At 36.7% G+C, this 20,725-nt stretch overlaps 1 protein-coding gene across 1 annotated transcript in view; it reads right to left on the bottom strand.

Annotated features, from left to right (window-relative positions):
• Positions 1 to 20,725, bottom strand: part of LOC139135935 (ER degradation-enhancing alpha-mannosidase-like protein 1) — a 492,448-nt gene extending 471,723 nt beyond the window's left edge. The window contains exons 1-3 of the mRNA XM_070703714.1: positions 20,254 to 20,725; positions 9,831 to 9,903; positions 7,723 to 7,826 (exon numbers count right to left, since the gene is read on the bottom strand). Coding sequence (XP_070559815.1) covers positions 7,723 to 7,826; positions 9,831 to 9,903; positions 20,254 to 20,543 — 467 coding nt within the window. The 5' untranslated portion in view covers positions 20,544 to 20,725. The remainder of the gene's footprint in view (positions 1 to 7,722; positions 7,827 to 9,830; positions 9,904 to 20,253) is intronic.

Raw genomic sequence — 20,725 nt, 5'->3', positions numbered from 1 at the left:
AGGAAAAAGCAGTTCCACAGAATTATCCCCTGTGATCATTAAGAAAATTATAGACCCTGTTGTATTAATTAAAAATACTGGTAGAGATTTGCCTGGCAGAACATGTCTCACTCCAGGTCATATAACAGACTTCAAAGGAAAAATCAAAAGTTACCGATTTGGAAATTAACCAGAGTTACATGTATGTTTTTATGCATTCAAAGGAAACAGATTTTCAAAGATAGTATCTTAGAACATGTATGTAATTTGCAAATATTTTTTGCTCAGACTATTCCTAATGTAGCATTTGAATATACATGATACCTTGCTTTTTGGTCCTGTAAACTCTCATGTGCTTGCTCGGTGTACTTTTTACTCGATTGCAAGAAATCTCATTCTTTGCTTTTATTTACAATTTTATTACATTATCAAATTTGTCATGAAAAAAAGAAAACATGTAAACATTTGCACTGTTGCAGACCTACTCTAAATTGTCTCAATGGAAATATCTACATGTACATGTATGCACACGTATATATGCCAAAGTATGTTAATAATAATGTTCACAAATAGGTAATTTAAAAATGCTTGTAATAATCTTTCAATAGTGTACCAATAAATCAAAGATCTGATGAGGTTCATATTATTCACTTGGATCAAACAAACAGGAAATATCATTAATTTTCTTTTAAGAAAAAAAAATGAGAGATAGTCTATTCACGTTGGAAAAATTCCTTTTCAACTCTTTAACTTCACACAATTTCAGATTTAAATCACACCATAGAAATTCTCAACTATTTAACTTGGGGCAATTCATTCAGACATCAAGTAATAAAAATCATCCTGAATTCATGACTTTTTACTGTGATTACCACTAGCAAATTCCGTCATTGTGCCTAAACTGATATGAACGAAAATAAATCAGCCAGTTGGGATTCATGTACGGAGAGTGGCATTACGTATTAGCTAAGCTGGACGGCCTACAAAATGATTTCTTGAAACATAAAATTCAAAGCCACTATAAATCTTATCAGTGATTTCATTCAGGGTTGAAGTAGGGTTTGGTGCCCCTTGCAGCTATATTGCTGGCAAAATCATTACAGTTACCTGACGTGAATTTCTATGTACCAGCAGTTGTTCATACTGAACATTTATTATGGTAATAATTTTACAAACAGCCACCATTTTACACCCAAATACTTATTGTCTTTATACAGTCTTACCAAGCAAGGCTAGAATAATTACTTTCCTATCACTTTGCAATAAACCTCTCCTATTTCGCACATTAACTGATACACATCACTGCAGCAGGTTTACAACAAATTATTTGCAGGGGGTTGGGGGGGGGAGTATGTATTTGTTGACTCTGTAGGATAATAGCAAATATGAAGAATGAGAATGACTGTTTGTGGCAGGAATCTATCCTGCAGATAGAACTTTGTCAAATCTTGCTGAGTTGATGTTTAAATCTTGTTTTGGCAAGCCACTGGAGGAAAAAGGTGATGCAGGATGGAGATTTATAAATCATGGTTGCACAGACCTTCCTGCAGAGCAATTCACAATGTAACATATCAAAAGCAAAGTCATTGTTAATGATTAAACTCAATAATTCTGAAACTGCACACAGAGAAAAGGAAAAGGAAAAGGAAAGCAGAAAGCCACACATAGTAGAGGCAGTCTAACACAAAAAAATTTAGAAAAAAAATCAGATGAAATGAATTATCATAAAAAAGTTGTTGATGAGCTTTTTTCTTGCCACTGACACTATCATATTTGTAGCATAATAAAAGCAGCAACATTACCTGTATGTCTATGACATACTGGTTGCTGTTGACAAGAATTTGACAAGCCAGCGTGTTTATTGACATTTATATCAAGAGACTGCTTGCCAGTATGTTTGTTGCGGATAATAACAAAAGACCTTGACTTGGTGATTTTTATGGTTTTTATCATAAAATTGATAGCAACAAAGTACCATGGTATGTATGTTGCTATGTATTGTTGTCTCCTTAGTATGGAGTAGGGTGGTACTATGCCATCAGCTAAATTCTGAAAAGCTTCTAGAAAATTTCTGACAAACATTTATTTTTTGGACCTAGTAATATACAACTGCATGAGGCTTACTGTGAAATCAGCCCTGTGGGTAGATAGCATGGGGAAAACGGAACTGATCATGTTATCTGATATGTTTATAAACCCTGGGTTTAGATTTATTACTTTAAATGTGCAAAAAAGGAAGTCCTAAAATTAGTGAGTGGGTGTGGTTCTGCTACAAGTTGTTGATTATAGTTTAAACTGATACATGGTAATAAAATCTGCAAAAGGCAAAGAGAGGTCAAGGTACAAAGTGGAACTTGCTGAAGCTTAACGGTATAAGACAAGACAGGAAGATCGTACAGTACAGAAAAGACAATACAATGATGCGTTCATGGATGCCATTAATTGTTGCATTTGCTATCATCTGATATATACTGGTACTGATAGTAGTGAAACTTCTTTAATGAATACTCGGAATTCAAGTCAAGATTTTTAGAAAATAATTTTTTCAACTTTATTTACCTAATTTGTCTTTGTTGAGTTTCTTTCACATGGATGAGATACAGTGAAGAGGTTCAGCACACTATGCAATGCAATTAAGACTCCCATTACCCATAATTCCTGAACTTTTAAGTGCTTTAATTCATCACAGCTTCAACATTAATAGCCATTCAAGGCTTTAACCCCATGTTTCTTTTGCTCGTTAGACAGTCACTTTCACCACTGAGCAATCATGCAGTCCCTACATGCATTTTGACCAGACACAAGGAAAAAAGCTTTCCACTATATAACAGATGTCACTTTACATTAAAAGCACTATACTGTATTCCGTCAAACTAAAGAAGGCTATAAAATGCATTGTAATACTTCCACAGCATGAAGGAGAATTCATTGAAACTCTGCTGGCCAGCTCTGTGTCATTATACTCTGAATATATCCTTGCATAACAAGGGAATCTAAATTACTTGAAATTCTGATCAAAGAGACTCACAGTATTCTCCAAGGCTACATAAATAGAAACAGTATTACAAAACACAGATGTTTTTTGTCACATACAATTACAGAAAAATGCTTTCCATTTTACTTAAAAACAGTTAAAATTCACATTCTGGATGTTTCAAATGTAATGTTTACTATAAAAATTTCAAAATTCAAATGGACATATTTCAAAGCTCCATAATTTTGATCTACCAAGTGTTTTTTTATTTTATGGTTGTTTGCATACAGTTATTGACACATACACAATTTAATTTGCCATCTCAACTGTACATTTTCATAGTCTATTTCCTAATGTACATGTCTTGGTCAAGCTACAGAAGAAAGCAACAGATTTTCAGGCAGCATTGAAATCTCACAAAACACGGCCTGTGACATTAAAGTTCTCCAATGAAGATTGTCTGAAATAAATCAGACTGATGTACTAGCAGGGTGTTCTTGTACATTCCACACACACAAGTCTTATAAAATTACTGTCTATTTAAATTGACAGATTGATTTGATTTAGATTGAATTCTATTTGTCAACTAGGACTCAATAACACTGTATCTTCATTTAGCAGTGTGGAAGTATTTACTGTATATGGGTAGTGCAAGTGATACACAGAATACTGATAATTTCTTCCCGTGACTTAATTTTATCGTTGGGGCCTGTATCCCATGATAGCTCAGCGCTACACTGCAAATCCAAACAACTTTTTAGTGTTGTTAACAAATCACTTCTAACAGTAAAGGTCACTTTATTTTATTAACAGATGTAAATGAAACTCACCATGAGTCATTATTTCAAAGCTGCAACTTTCACCGATGTTCCAGACGCAGGAGCAATTGTAGAAAGGAAATGCTCATGGGGCTATAGACAAAATTGAATTATGGGCAATTTCTTTTAGTGTCCCAGCACAACTCTAAAGACACAAGACTAAAATACTAATTCTACACGAGTTTGTTCTAAAACATTCAGTGCTGCTGTGCACAATTGATTGGATTGCCCGTATAACTTTGATGAACAGGTAAGAATACTTGGGGGATATCAAAAGACTGGAAAGAGATAACTTTAACGTTACTAAAGATTAAAACATATTGGTCATGTTGTATTTGATTTCACACATAGACCAAATTTATATGATTTTGATAATTTTTAAATTTGTGAGAAAAAACAGAAAGAAGACTAGCCCTGGCAGAGTTAACTGCATATACACCAGATAATCTTTCATTCTAATTTAAGTAGCATTTTCAGAGCAATTGAAAAGACTTTGTGATGTGTGAATGCATGCATGGCAATGACAGATGACTGTATGGCAATATCTTTTCCTCAGAGAACATGCCCTGTCCCACATTCAGACCTTCCTATTAAAGCACTCTGAAAATAGTATCACTGGAAAATACAATGAGTGTGCACGCCTTGATCTGACAGAACATCTATGAACCAAATACATTCATGCGTTTATATGGACGAATCCCTTTCGTATTGCAAAATGTTAAATGTTTATACACAACATTTGAAACAATTTGTGTGTCTGCCATTTGAATGCATTCAAAGATTTTGTAAAGCAGTACAGTTATTACGGTAATATTCTGAAGACACAAGAAGGTAACAAAGATTCTGATAAATTGAATTTGTAGGTTACACAAACCAAGACAAGTAATTTGACTTTATGACAGAAACATGAAATCAGTAATGAAGAATATTGGCCTAGCCAACTTTGCAAACATCAGATAATTGACATGAACATGGAGCTTCAATTTCTGCTGTCACTCAAGTTTTTGTTATTATATCAGTAAGCTGTCTTCCTCAAAGAAAACAGTTTATTGATATTGCCAGAGCAGCTGTATTAGAATCAAAACTGATACATGCAGATGTATTAGAGGTGATTGTGAAAAGAAAAATATGACAGAAGTGATGTGTACATATGTGGATCTATTGGACCAATGGAAACCATGTATGAGGATATAGACTGTGACTGATACAGTTATGCAAAATGGTTTAAAAGTTACTCTTACATAATAGCTTCACAACAATAGGAATGCCTTGAAAGAGGTTTAATGCAATTTGCTATGCTGCATTAATGGTTGGATCACAGTAACTCCTGAAAAACTTCATGCACGAATATCAAGGGAAATCATTCTACTGCATCAGAGATCATGAGGCATTCAATTGATAGGGGACTTGTAAAATTCTCTCTGAAGTTATGGCTGACATGAAACTAAGCTATTAAATGTTATGAGTATTGACGTCATATGCAAATTATTCCTCATCAGTGTTTTTATGAGGTGACGTCAGTATGTTGAAGAGTCAACAGTGTTGCTCATGGCTTAGGATTTGTTGCATTTAATTCTATTGTGATTGCAGTCAGACTGGTTGCTGACTAGCGGCTGCTATTCAGGTGATGTCATTAAATTCAATAAATTTTGATGTTCTTGAAAAGGACAAATAGGAAACATGTTCAAACCTGAGACATTTGTTCAGTATCATCTTTAGCAAGTTACTTCATCAATTAAAGGAAACAAGTAGAGTGGAACATGGTCTCAGAGGACATCCTGATGATAACAGTGTATGGTTCATCCTCTTTTACAGCTGTCTTGTGTTGATAATAACACCATGCCTAATCAATCATTGTTGCTAAAAAGCTGACCTCAGGATTATCAGAATGTACAGTATGATACCGAATGCTGTATGTGTAGAATTTGAATCACACTTGTATAATGGACCGGAAAGCTTTCATCTCCATATGTTTCACGTCCTTAATAATAAAACGCAATTGTCAAGATTTCCATAATGTAAAGTCGGTGAAGGCCTTGTACATTTCTTTGGTACGGAGCTGCCTCGATTTCTGTTCTGTTATATGGAATCCATGGCAAAAGAACCTAGTTGATAAAGTTGAACGTGTTCAAAAGAAATTTATCAGATACTTATGCTTTAAACAAAACATACCTTACTGTTCTTCAGAGTATAGAAAATTATGCACATTTTTCAAACTACCTCCCCTTTTTAATCGTAGAAAAGTTTTGATCTCTGTTTTTATATACAAATGTATTCATTCTGTGGTAACAGTTCTTATTTAACACAAATCCCACTGAATGTTCAACGAACTTTAAGGTTTAACTGTCCGTTTCGGGTACCAGCAACCAGAATTAATGTTCGCAAGTACTCTTTCATTCCACGTGCTCTGTCCACTTTTAACGAAATTGCAAAATATAATCCAAATATTGATATTTTGACAGATTTAGTCTTTTTAAAAATAGTGTAAAGAATTTTTTTTATACATGATCTCGTTTGTGAATCGCAATTGTCTGTTTTTATTGTATATATTGTTTTTATTGTTTATTTTGTGTGATTGTGCTTGTATTTCTTTTTATGTCGAGCGGAGCCTGTAATTGGGATTTTATTCCTGTTGGTCTTCCGAATAAATAAATAAATAAAAATAAATAATATCCATTCATGATTTCATATCACGCAAGGCATCCTACCATATGTTATGGTTCTACCATAACTTTTACCTTTCCAGTGCAGGGAAAATCACTCTATTTTACCACTTTCAATGTTTGTGTTCCAAAATGCCCAGTATTTTTCTTACATTCCAATTTTGATGAAAACACTTTCCCAGATGGCCTTAAATCAATTTTCATTTTCATTCATGGATGAACATTTCATGTATGAAGTCATGCCATGAGGAAGTCAGTCTTGTTGTTGTGTCTTTCAGAGAACCTAATGTACGAGGGTTCTCTGTTATAAAAAGTTTGCTGGCAGACTGTTTTCACAATAGGACTTTAGTCTCTAGATTTAAGCACTTGCAAGTATTTTCATTACAGTACAGTAAACATTCACAGCAATATTAGTCAGTTCAATCATGTAGAATTGAAAAGAACTATGAAGTAAACATGTCTCCATGAGAACAGATGTGGCAACTAATCCTCAGGCAGTTACACAGTATCCACTGTGTATCATGGCCATGGCCATGGATGTCCATTATATTTCGATTTTTTTTTTCAGAATGAAAATTTTTCAGAAATTTGATGACCCCTCAGCAAGCATATATGACCATATTTAAATGTCATGTCCTGGTTTCCATGCTACACTACAAGTATCTTAGAATACATCTTCAGATTTCAGGAAGATATGATTCATATCTAAGACATCTATCCATCTCACCAACACAAAAAAGTACTATAGATGAGTGCTGTGATAGCCTCACAAAGCACAAAGATATCTCAAATATATTTCAATGTGTTACAGAAATGACGTTTATGACGTCCATAGCATAAACCTAAATTCAATCTACCCTGTAATGTATATAACAGCATAGTAACATCAGAATCAATGCCAACCAGGTTTTTTAAGTTATTGTGGTTGCACATCAACAATTATCTCATAAACTGATCATATACACCGACAAGCAATCCAGAATAACATTTATATCATAGTGCAGTACTCACTGACAAAAAATTCCCTAACACACATTTGTGACAACCTGTGGGAATGCAATATTTTGAAGAAGTACATCAACCAGTAAAACTTACCTTTTGCCACGACGACCGTGAGTATTTGGTGTACACCATATATTGTAACCAGAATACATGTGATTTTATTGGGCAGATATGATGGGTGAATGGGAGAAAATGCATAGTTGTATATAATCTGAAACAAAAATGCTAGTGCAACACTTTCACTACATGGCTGACTCTGTGTATTGTGTAAAACATATAAACAAACCTTATTGTTGACTCGAAGACTTGCACAGTGTTGTCCTTGTCAAATGAAACATTCTGCAGGACCAGGTTGACAGCTCTTTTGAACTCTGTTACATTTCCCATGACCTATGAAAATATATAAAACTCCTGGAAATGTATTTTGTCGAACAAAACATCACTTTACAGTTTTGAAACAAATCCATATACGCATGCAAGCACGCATGCACACTAACATACATACATACATACATACATACATACATACGTACATACTTACATATCTAGCCACAGATAGGGAAAAACAAAAGTTAGAAACTTTACCATTGTGAGAGGGCGCTTTTTACTATAATGTAATTCATTGTCCATGGCATCAGAAACAAAGATCAAAGCTGCATCTTTGTTATCCATTATAAATATAATATACCATATTTTTCTACAATCTTTGTACTTCAACTCTCTTGTACATTTTCTTTCACGTATTTCAGTGCAATTATGTTGACATTAGTGTTTTTCATGCCACCAGTGGCAGTTTGCTAAATTAAGGTGAAAAGTTTCACGGCAAAAGGACCAAAGATCTGTAAAAATCCTAGTCCTTTAGATTAAAAACATATGTGAGTTGAATAAAACATTCCATTCAACACCATTCATACATTGTTGATAAGTTCTGGAAAACAACTTGACTCGGTTACTGTTTAGTTTTTAATAAACATAGAGAGACAAATAAATTACTTTTGTGAATTTTACTGTGGTGCAAAGGGCACAAAAGAGTTCCAACACAAATTGTGTAATACATGGTGACATGATGAGATACTGACTATGTTGCTATGTATTTCTAACTGCTGAACCAGCTTACATTGATCCCAGAGATGAACTGTTAGCATGCCATGTTTTGTCATTTTAGTATCTCCACCTAACATCTCGACATTTTAGAACAGCCAGAGAAACATTTGAGCATTTGGAAAATTATATACACCTATGCATCTTTGATGTTACATGATCTTGACTATCCTCAGATACAGCAACATGATTTCACAGATGTTTGGTAGAAACTGTTGAGTGCTCAGATTTTGCACGGGCAGTGAAAGTTACTTGTATGTGTAAAGTTACTTGTTCCCATAATGTAAAAGTTCTTTTAATTATTGGAAAAGGATAATCTATTATGTAATAGCAGCTTGTAAACAGAAAATGTGCTAAATGCCTAGGGACTGGGCATGCAACTGTGGTATTTCTTATTGCAGAATAGCCACAAGTCCTGAAGTGCAGTGCGGAGTGTGTGTAAATGTACAGATTCAGGGCCGATCATGCAAGACAACGCTCACTGGCTTCAAACTATGTTTACATTTTGTTCCTACATATTCACTCACACTGCCAAAACAATCAAATAATAGCAAAAATGTACCAAAACTATCAAATAGTAAAAATGTACCCCCCTCCCTCCTCCATAATGGACTCAAGCAAACTTTGCACTCCATAATGTACTCTACTTCACCTCGTATATTGAATGTTGTGCAAAGTTTGCTTCCATCTATTATGGATCAGAAGGGGTACATATTGCTTAAGGTGAATAATATTTATGACAAAGCTATATTACCAAATGCCACTACACTCTTTGTCTTTCTGGTTCAAAACTTACTGTTATATTTCTGATAAAACTTGATGCAATTGCAAAATCAATGGTAACTAATAGCAAGCCAACATGCTGTGCCCATACAATAGATTCCTGCAAGTCCAGATAGTATTATTTTGATAGCTTACTCTTTTCAGCTAACATATTCCTGTTACAAAATGCATGCACAGCTACTTAATAAAGTTAACATTTTTTACACACGAATACATCATTGGACATGCTATACATTCACTTAAAAATGCAACAGAATCTTTGACATTTTAACTTGCGAACTTGCATTAATTGAAAGCAATTTCATTAATGTTCTTATTTTTTATTTATTTTATAGATTTAGTAATACAATTATTTCTGATGTCCCTCAGTGGTTTTCAATCATTTTTTGTAACATTAAATATTTATGACGACTGCATTTGCTAAACATGAAAGAGATGAAGCAATCTTTAGCTATACTTGAGGAAACAAAGTTGCAGGAAAGTTGCCGGTAATAAGAAAGGTATACTTACCGCCAATGTGTCCAGTGTGTCAACCAGAGTCAGAGCGTAATCTCCCAGTACATCATTGATATTGATGTTATCACTGAAACAAATTAGATGATCAACATCAGTCATACATAAAGTATAAATACCCTTGAAAACCAGAATGAAGTATGAAATACACATAAAACAATTTTCAAATGGTTTAAAGTTAAACAAGAATTTGAGTCACGCTGTCTTTGGTATGTAATGAAACACTCTGTGATAGTTAAAGAAGTGCAAATCAAAAAATCTCTGTTCTGTTTGAATTTCAAAAGACATACGCTGCACAAATATATACTGATAACAAATAAAACAATAATAAAATAAGTACATTTTACCAATGTGACCCTTTGCTCATGTTTCTTGCCGAACAAAAGACTGACAGTCACATTTGCCCTAGCACTAAACTTACACTATACATAGTTAATTGTGAACAATAAGCGTCATGTCTTGTAGCATTAAAATAAACCACATGGTAGATTGCACTTTCTAATATAATTTCATATTTAAACCAGGGGTGGACCATTTGATTTGCTAATACCTGTTTTAGCTATGTCAAGTAAAGGAAAACATTTCAACAGAAAAAAGGTGGGATTGTTCTCGTCATGAGAAAACAAGATTCCCCTGAGAAGGAAGATGAAAAGAGGTTGCCAGAATCAGCAGAGTAGGTAAATTATTCCAAGTGGAGCAGAGAAAAAAATATACTCCAAAAATCAATTTTCCAAGCCCACCCAAAGGAATATTAAATAGGCTATCTCTAAGCAACTAGCAATCACTATGCAGGGTTAGGGGACTCATGGTAAGCTATTTCATTTTGCAGAAGAAATACAAAATCTTTACATAACTTTGGATTTCTTCAAAAGTCAAAAGATTTCTCAGGTGGTTACATATCCTTTGTAAGAATAAAAACTACAGACATATGCAGTATTGTTATTCAATGTACTGCTGTATATTGATGTTATAATTTACTGTTTTATATACTTGTGTTTGCATTACTTTAAAATATATATTGTTATGTAGGTCATTTACCCCACACTCATCATGACCTGAGTTCAATTAGTCTAGAACATTCTCAAGGTCACTGCCCTTGATGACCTACAACCTTGAATTCAATTAGTCATGTTTGGAATGTTCTGGAAAGTTGATTAGTTGTGTAAGGGAGATAATTTTAGAACAGTAATTAGCATGTCAATAAAAGTTCTAGATTGTTCTTATATGCCTTTATAAAAGGGACGTGCTACAGCTTCCAGTCAGACTTTTGGGATCGTGTCTCTTGTGTGTTACTAAACTCCAGCAGTAGTCATTCTCAAGACTTTTCAAGACCTTCACTGCCAACGCTGGATTTATACTGTGGACTTTATGCATCTTCAAGCCTGCAAGGACTGTTCATTCATCCAACTGACTGTTACAACTCTGAGACTGGAGCTTTGCCGTCCCAGCTGAGATAAGTAGTCTGTACACTTTAAAGCTTGTATTCTATCCCTAACTTTAGCAATTAGTTTTATTTTCGTAATAAATTTTGTTTAAACGTTAACTGCTGAGTTCACCCTTTTGTTCGTTTTCTCTGCACGTAACAAAATTGGGGGCTCGTCCGGGATACGAATATTTTGAGCCGTTTGACAACATTTTTCCTGCTTTTTTAAAACTACTGTATACTGTGAACTCAGCGAAATTTAATCATGGCGGAATTTAAACCAGAGGAAATGGATGACCTTGATCAGGACACATTTGATTCCCTCAGAAAAGACGACCTCATAACACTGGCCAATTTCCTTAAGGTAGAAGTTAAACGCTCTATGCGCAAGCGAGAAATACAGTTCAAGATTGCAAAACATTTAGTTAAATCAGGCCATTTTGAGGAGTCTGCCTTAAAAGATTATGAGCCCGAGTCTACCTCTGAACTCAGAAAATTAGAATTAGAAATGCAGACAAATTTGGAGATCAAGAAACTAGAATTACAAATGAGAGAGAAAGAATTACAAATGGAAGAAAGACAGAGAGAGAAAGATAGGCAGGAAAGATTAGAAATGGAAGAAAGACAGAAAGAGAGGGAATTGGAAATGAAAGAAAAAGAATTGCAAATGGAAGAAAGACAAAGGGAGAAAGAAAGAGAGGAAAAAGAAAGGAAAGAGAATTAGCAGAACACCGACTGCAGTTAGAAATGAGACGTTTAGAGCTTAGAAAGTCAGGAAAATTCTTCCCTTCAGACAATTTTGACATCACTAAGCATTTCAGGTTAGTTCCCCCTTTCCAAGAAAAGGATGTTGATAAATATTTCCTTCATTTTGAGAAAATTGCTCAGAGTCTGGATTGGCCTAAGGAGTCCTGGTCTATGCTTTTGCAGAGTGCTTTGGTGGGTAAAGCCAGAGAAAATTTACATTCAGTTGTCAGTAGAACAGGCTTCAAATTATGATTCTGTGAAGGAATTAATTCTCAAGGGCTATGAGTTGGTGCCTGAAGCTTACCGTCAGAAATTTAGGGATTGTGAGAAGGTGAAGGATCAAACTTATGTTGAATTTGCTAGAACAAAAGAACAACTGTTTGATCGTTGGTGTTCTTCGGAAAAGGTCAGTCAGAATTATGACAAATTGCGACAACTTGTTTTGATTGAGGAATTTAAAAGGTGCATCCGGAGTGACATCAAGACATTTATCAATGAACAAAAGGCAGATACATTGGAGGTTGCTGCACGTTTGGCCGATGATTATTCATTGACTCACAAATCTTCATTTCTCAGCAAACCATCCCAGTCCTTTTCCTACAGAAACAATGCAGGTAAATTTAACTCCTCCTTTTCATCCAAGAATTTTTCAAAGGAGAGTAGGAAATCAAATGACAACAGTTCACAAAATTCAAGTAACACTTCCACATCATCAGATCCCAAGTCTCAATCTCCTTCTGACAAACAGTTCGGTACACTTTCTTGTAATTATTGTAAGAAAGACGGCCATTTAATGTCAGATTGTTTCAAATTGAAAAGAAAACGTGGTGGTCAAAGTGGATCTAAGCCCACCGGCTTTATTTCTTCATCAACTCAATTAGAGTCTAATAATGTGTGCAACACATTTTCTGAGGTTAAACCCCTCTTATCCCCAATTAATGAGGTCAAGGTCAATTCTTCTCAAGATAGCATTATGGGTATTTTCGAACCATTTATTCATGATGGTTTTATATCACTTTCTAGTGATTTCTCTTCCGCTACCCCTGTCAAAATTTTAAGAGATATCGGGGCTTCCCAGTCTCTTTTGTTGGCAGATACCCTGCCGTTTTCTGAAAAGTCATTTTCAGGTTCTAAAGTTCTTATTAAGGGGGTAGATTGTAATGACTACATTCCTGTTCCTCTCCATAATGTCTATTTGTCTTCGGACTTTGTTTCTGGACCTGTGGCTTTAGGTATTAGGCCTTTTTTGCCTTTGAAGGGATTCACCTTCTTCTTGGAAACGACCTTGCTGGGGACAAGGTCATTACTAATCCACTTGTGACTGATAATCCTAGTTTAGATCAGGATCCAGAGCCAATTGAACAAGAGATACCCGATTTATTTCCTTCATGTGCCATTACTCGAGCCATGTCAAAGAAAACTTCCGAGAATCAAAATACTCTCAAAAATAATGTCACAGATGTTGACTTAAATGACACCTTTCTCAGTCAGGTGTTTGACACGGATCATTCCGTTATCCCTCGTGGATTTGAAACTTCCAGTAAAACTTCTGCTGACCAAAGTCAGACATTTTCTAGATCAAATCTCATTGCAGAACAACACAAAGACCCAGATATTTTGTCTTTGTTTGACAGGGTAGATGATGAAGGTAAAACTTCAGATAGCTCTGTTTCCTATTATACAAAGTCTGGTATTCTCATGCGTAAATGGAGACCTCCAGACTTTTGGTTGATGACGATTGGGCTATAAAACATCAAATTGTGGTTCCAAAGCCCTACCGTGCTGAAATATTGCGCCTGGCCCATGAAACCCCCTGGGCTGGTCACTTAGGAGTCAGGAAAACTTATCATAAAATTCTCAGTCACTTTTATTGGCCTAATCTCAGGCAGGATGTAACACATTTCTGTAAAACTTGTCACACATGTCAGATGGTAGGAAAGCCAATCAGACCATTCCAAAGGCCCCTTTACAGCCAATTCCTGCATTTCAAGAACCATTTAGTAGGATTCTAATAGACTGTGTTGGGCCCTTACCAAAAACAAGATCAGGAAATGAGTACATGCTGACAATAATGTGTACATCAACTCGGTTCCCAGAAGCCATACCACTGAGAAATAAAAGACAAAGACTATAGTGAAAGCTTTAGTCAAATTTTTCACTTTATTTGGCCTCCCTAAATGTGTCCAGTCCGATCAAGGCTCCAACTTTATGTCTGGAATTTTTCAACAAGTAATGGATCAGCTAGGCATTAAACAGTATAGGTCATCCGCCTATCATCCAGAAAGTCAGGGTGCTCTTGAGCGATTTCATCAAACTTTGAAAAACATGATTAGGACCTACTGTTTTGACACAGAGAAGCAGTGGGATGAAGGAATTCATTTTTTGCTCTTTGCTGTTAGAGAGTCAATTCAGAGTCTCTTGGCTTTAGCCCATTTGAGCTTGTATTTGGACATACAGTCCGTGGCCCACTTAAGCTCATTAAAGAGAAATTCCTATCAGACGATGATGATTGTCTGAATATTTTGCAATATGTGTCAGATTTTCGTACAAAACTCTCTAAAGCATGTGAATTAGCCAGAGAAAATCTTGAGTCATCTCAGCAGTCAATGAAAACCAAATATGATAAAAGCACCTCAAAACGGAAGTTTGAACCAGGTCAAAAGGTTCTTGTTCTACTTCCGATTCCTGGCAAACCACTCCATGCTCGTTACTTTGGGCCATACCTAATTGATAAGAAATTGAGTGATTTAAATTACATCATAATAACACCTGACAGGCGAAAACAAAAACAGCTATGTCACATAAATATGCTTAAGCCATATTTGGATAGGGATAATCCTACTATAACTCAGCCTGTCAGTGCAGTCAGTTCAAGCCATTATGAAGATAGCGATACTGAAACTGACTTGAGTGAAAATACTCTAAACTCAAAGCTGGGCTCGGTCAAGCTTCAGAACTCAGAAATCCTGGAGAAGCTGGAGTCTACAAAGTTGGCACACCTCCAGCCAGAACAACAACAACAGGTGAAAGAACTGCTCCATGAATATAAACACCTGTTTCAAGATGTTCCAACGAGGACAAACGTCATCTATCACGACGTTGATGTTGGGGACAGTAAGCCTGTAAAACAACATCCATACAGACTGAATCCAACAAAAGCAAAATATCTCCAGGAAGAAGTCAAATACCTGCTGGACAATGACTTTATTGAACCCAGTAAAAGTAACTGGAGTTCGCCGTGCATACTTGTTCCCAATCAGACCACAGTTATCGTATGTGCACGGACTTTAGGAAGGTCAACACTTTAACAAAGACAGACACTTTCCCAATCCCGAGGATTGATGACTGCATCGACCGAGTGGGAAAAGCCAAGTATGTGACGAAATTTGACCTACTGAAGGGATTTTGGCAAGTCCCTGTGACGGATCGTGCTCGTGAAATATCCGCCTTTGTTACACCAGACGGATTGTTCCAGTACAAGGTGATGCCATTCGGATGAAGAACTCTCCGGCAACGTTCCAACGGATGATCAACGACGTCATATCCGGGCTAGAGCGGCGGTGTGCAGCTTACGTTGACGACGTCGTCCTGTATAGTGACACCTGGGAGGAACACATCAAGCTCATGCGGAAGTTCTTTGAGAGACTGAGCAAAGCAATGTTGACTGTCAACCTTGCCAAATCTGAGTTTGGCTGGGCGAGGGTGACTTACCTCGGACATACTGTAGGACAGGGTGAGGTAAAACCTGTTGATGCCAAAATCAGTGCCATTTCAAGTTTTCCCATACCAAACTGCAAACGACAACTGATGCGCTTTCTCGTTCTCGGTATGGCTGGTTACTACAGAAAATTCTGTCCAAATTTCTCCACAATTACTGAGCCTTTGACTAACTTACTTAAAAAGAAAGTAAAGTTTGTTTGGTCAGAGCAATGCCAACAGGCATTTGATACACTTAAAGCCATACTGCAAAGTGCCCCATGTTGTCTGCACCAGATTTCACTTTGCCATTCAATTAGCTGTAGATGCTAGTGATACGGCTGCTGGTGCTGTTTTATTGCAAGAGGATAGTCATGGTGTAGATCATCCTGTTTGCTATTTTTCACGCAAATTTAACAAATCCCAGAGAAACTACTCTACAATTGAAAAAGAGTGTTTATCTTTGATATTAGCTTTACAGCATTTTGAAGTTTATGTTACTTCTTCAAATCAGCCAATAGTGGTTTATATTGATCACAACCCTCTTGTTTTTCTGCAGAAATTTAAAGGCAAAAATCAGAGATTGCTAAGATGGAGTTTAATGTTACAGGAGTTTAATCTTGACATTAGACATATCAAAGGCAGAGACAATTTAATTGCAGACTGTCTCTCTCGTATTTAGAGTTTATTGTTGTTCACTTTCAAGAAATTTTATTGTTGTTCACTTTCAAGAAACTTTACTTTAGAGTAAACAAAATTTGAGTACTTAAATCCTTTTCAAGATTACATTTGTAAAAGAAAGATTTTTCTTTGAAAAATTTTCTTTTTTTGAAGAGGGGGTGTGTTATGTAGGTCATTTACCCCACACTCATCATGACCTGAGTTCAATTAGTCTAGAACATTCTCAAGGTCACTGCCCTTGATGACCTAACAACCTTGAATTCAATTAATCATGTTTGGAATGTTCTGGAAAGTTGATTAGTTGTGTAAGGGAGATAATTTTAGAACAGTAATTAGCATGTCAATAAAAGTTCTAGATTGTTCTTATATGCCTTTATAAAAGGGACGTGCTCAGCTTCCAGTCAGACTTTTGGGATCGTGTCTCTTGTGTGTTACTAAACTCCAGCAGTAGTCATTCTCAAGACTTTTCAAGACCTTCACTGCCAACGCTGGATTTATACTGTGGACTTGTGCAGCTTCAAGCCTGCAAGGACTGTTCATTCATCCAACTGACTGTTACAACTCTGAGACTGGAGCTTTGCCGTCCCAGCTGAGATAAGTAGTCTGTACACTTTAAAGCTTGTATTCTATCCCTAACTTTAGCAATTAGTTTTATTTTCGTAATAAATTTTGTTTAAACGTTAACTGCTGAGTTCACCCTTTTGTTCGTTTTCTCTGCACGTAACAATATATTGTCTCTCTGATTCTGATTGTCAATTTCACATGTCAATGGATGCCTTGTATTTACCTTTTGTCATGCCGCCTATTGTCCAAATTACCATAGAAATTTAACCATTCCAATTTTTCGAACAGACTTACTCTGCTGTAGCAGTGCATGTGGATGTGTTATCTGTCAAACCAATTTGTTTGTTTGTTTGTTTGTTTGCTTAGGTGTATGTTTGTTTGTTTGTTTGTTCAAAGGGGATACTGAATATATTCCTCCAGTCAGATCATTCTGTCAGATCAATAGTGAACACTGAAGTGATTCATCAAACACGTCTCTGTCTGTTTCTGAATTCCAAGTGCCAGAACAGAACTATACTGTTTCTCAGAAAAGCACTTAGAAGTTTTACAGAAAATGTGAAACATCAGTCTACAATACATAATTAGCATTATGGGGCAATTAAGTCAGAAATTCCACCATAAATATTCCTACATTTATTGGACATTAATGTCATTTAACAGCAAAATTCACCTCACCTGAAAAAGCTGAAACCCACAAATACACGTAGTTCTCAGATAAAGTAAGATGTGCATTTGTAATTGTGAACGAAAGTGTCAGTGGTGATGTTATTGTGTTTGATATTGGGTGAATAATGTATACCTCACACAGGAAAATATTTTCACACTCACAGACATACTTTATGAATTCATATTTTAGCAATTCTTTATGAAAACTACCCACAAATCTACATCAAAATCTTGATTTTACCTTACCATGGATATACCAGGCTTGGTAAACCCTTGACTAATGACTGAATAGTTGTTTTATAAAAATAGCTGAAGACTGGGGTCACCTAGAGATGACTCTGAATCTATTTAGTAGTCGCGCAACCGACTTACTTACTACGCATGCTCAGATTCATAAAATACTATGCGAGTAACCGCAAGTGTACCCGACTTAATGCATGGGCGCCATGATTTTTTGAGTACTCATAAATAAATAAACAAATACAAAACATGCAAATTATTATATAACATGCCATTTATAAAATATATCTCTTGTATTAGCCAGTTAGTGTTATTATCCACCTTGTCGCTGATCCAAAATGTCGTTAATATCATGCATAAAAATAGAAAATGGGAGAAAACTGTCGTGCATATGAACGGGTAGACTCTCCACAGTCGCTGTGCCTTGTTTTGTGCGCGCCGCGATGGGCCTGCATTCGAAGGCTGTGCAGCTGTGAGCACGCGCTGCCAGACACAGCGACTGTCCGTTTTTGCAAGGGTATGAATATTCATAAGGGTAGTGACCTCAAAAGAAACACCTATCTAACTGGGCGGAAAGAATTTTACACTATTAGCCAGTAGACCTATATATGCGGTATGTTATTATTTTTCATTTTTGATTTTATTTGGCTATGGTACTTGTCATTTTTTGTTTGATTAACGGATGTGTGGAGTTCTGTAAAGTACCCGGATCAGGCATAAATCCGACCGGTCGCTTGCAAGAACGTCCAGACCCTGGGATTCGCGTCGCGTCTCTGAAGGGCGCGCGCGTGTTCCTACAGGGAAGAACGCGAATCGCAGGGTCTCTGCCAGACTAATGAACGGGGTGGGGCGGCGGCATACGCAAAGAATGCTGGGATTGAATTTTAGAAAAGCGCCCCCTATGTCAATAATTAGATCCAAAAATTGCCAGTTTTTAGACAGAACGCCATAGTTTTCAGCTTGCCAGTGGAAGGTGGGCAGTGCAGCTGCAGTGCGGTTACCATTGCAATGATAATTATTGCATAATACATCCCTTGTTTAACACAATAGGCTGTTATCATGGTAAAAATTGCCAATTTTGTTCAACATTTTTACACATTACAGAAAATTTATACCTGCACTGCTGCAGGGGGTTGATGTCGTGAACTGCTTCATCAGAGGGAAACTGGGCATAGTTCAATGTCATATGAAGTAACAATAAATTATATTTTATCATGAATCAATACAAATAACATTGCCAATCTCAACCCCTGGCACGACACCAAGGGCTGAGCCCTATATAATATTAGTGGAAAGTGTACAGAGACATGGAAATGAATGTGGTTAGGTAACCACTGCTAGGCAAGGAAATTGTTTCAAAAAATTCTGCACATTTACAGAAAGTGTCAAAGAGAGGTATGAGAAGTGGTATGACCAACAGGAAAAGAGAGTGCGCAAAAAATGCCAATGAAGAGATTTAATAGTAAAGGTTGTGGTAGAAGCAGCTCCATGATTGTATCTATACATATAGTCCTGTGCTTTAAGGCTTTAAAATGCTACAACATTTTATTTTCCTTATCTTGTTTCGGAGTATAGTCTGTTTTTTACCTCCATGTTTCAACTATTATTGTTAGCTGAGAGAGTAGCCCTGCGTACGATGCTGTGTGTTCCGCTACAGCTAATAGCCCCGCTCGTGAGCGGGGCTATTAGCTGTAGCGGAACACACAGCATCGTACGCAGGGCTACTGAGAGAGAGGCCTCTGGACACAACACTGGTCCACTATCCCTGCCTGTACCCTAACCACTCCCTAGGTCACCGGTGATTAATCTGAAACATTGTCTGTATCCACCAATCTTTACTCTTGCTCACATTAACAACAGCCCATACTGGTGCCAGTGAGGTGCACTCACAGTGTTACTTATTTATACTCTTACCGGAACAGCAGTCCCTTGTGCAGAGGAACTTAGCTCTGGGGGGAGGGGCTGTGTGTTACCCGCTACGCCTCTAACCACAGCCGATAACACGGCCCTACCACGAAGAGCTAAAAGGGGGCGTGTCAGTTTCATAGACATGGGTCAATTTCAAGTGAAATGCAACATTGACTGTGTTCCTATACTTAACCAGATGCGGTAGACGATACGAGTGTCTGATATCACGGTTTTGCTCTCTCTTTTTCTAATGTCATTGCGTTTCAGTCAACTTACTTGCTGAATAGTAAAATTTGCTATCTTATCAAGATAGTGCACTGTACGTCTAACACGTTTGTCCGTCCAAACGCAACACTTTATTTACATGTCAAGGGTCACAAACACTCTCTCGATCTCCCGTGACTTGGTAACCTTTGCATCTCAATGCTGGTAGCAAAAAATGTGTCGATCGTTTTTGACGCTAATTATGATTGCCATAAGGCGCGACAAACTTACGGATTTTCCTTGTCTGGTCCTCTTCCCGTACAGTGAATAGGGTCAAGTTCGTCTTTTGGAAAAGCGTGTTTCATGTAGTTATCGTAACCGAAGTAAAACATGCGCTTTACATCTTCAAGGCGTTTGAGACGCTCTGACTCTGGGAAGTAATTGTATTTGCGGTCGTAGTAACCATCCCTGTTCTTGAAAAAGTTCAGTCTTCCAGAAGATAACAGGATCGATGCAAAATACACAGACAGGCCTAGCAGCCAGCATATGTAACACACTTGAGCCATAGTTAGACTATTCATTCTGCATAGTTGCAGACTCGCTGGGGTTACGATTGCAGACGATCACTTCCTGGTTTCCCTATAACTCAGTTTGCTTCCGGTATTTAAAAAAAATAGTGCAGGAATTATCACGGAACTTCTCTGATTTAAGTGTACATTTTGAGTACTGTATTTTCTTATGCTACACTTATTACTTAAACTGT

This window comes from Ptychodera flava, chromosome 6, assembly GCF_041260155.1.
Source record: "Ptychodera flava strain L36383 chromosome 6, AS_Pfla_20210202, whole genome shotgun sequence".
Taxonomy (NCBI): Eukaryota; Metazoa; Hemichordata; class Enteropneusta; family Ptychoderidae; genus Ptychodera; species Ptychodera flava.
The sequence above is the reverse complement of the archived record's forward strand: the minus strand, read 5'-3'. Positions and strand labels throughout refer to the sequence as shown.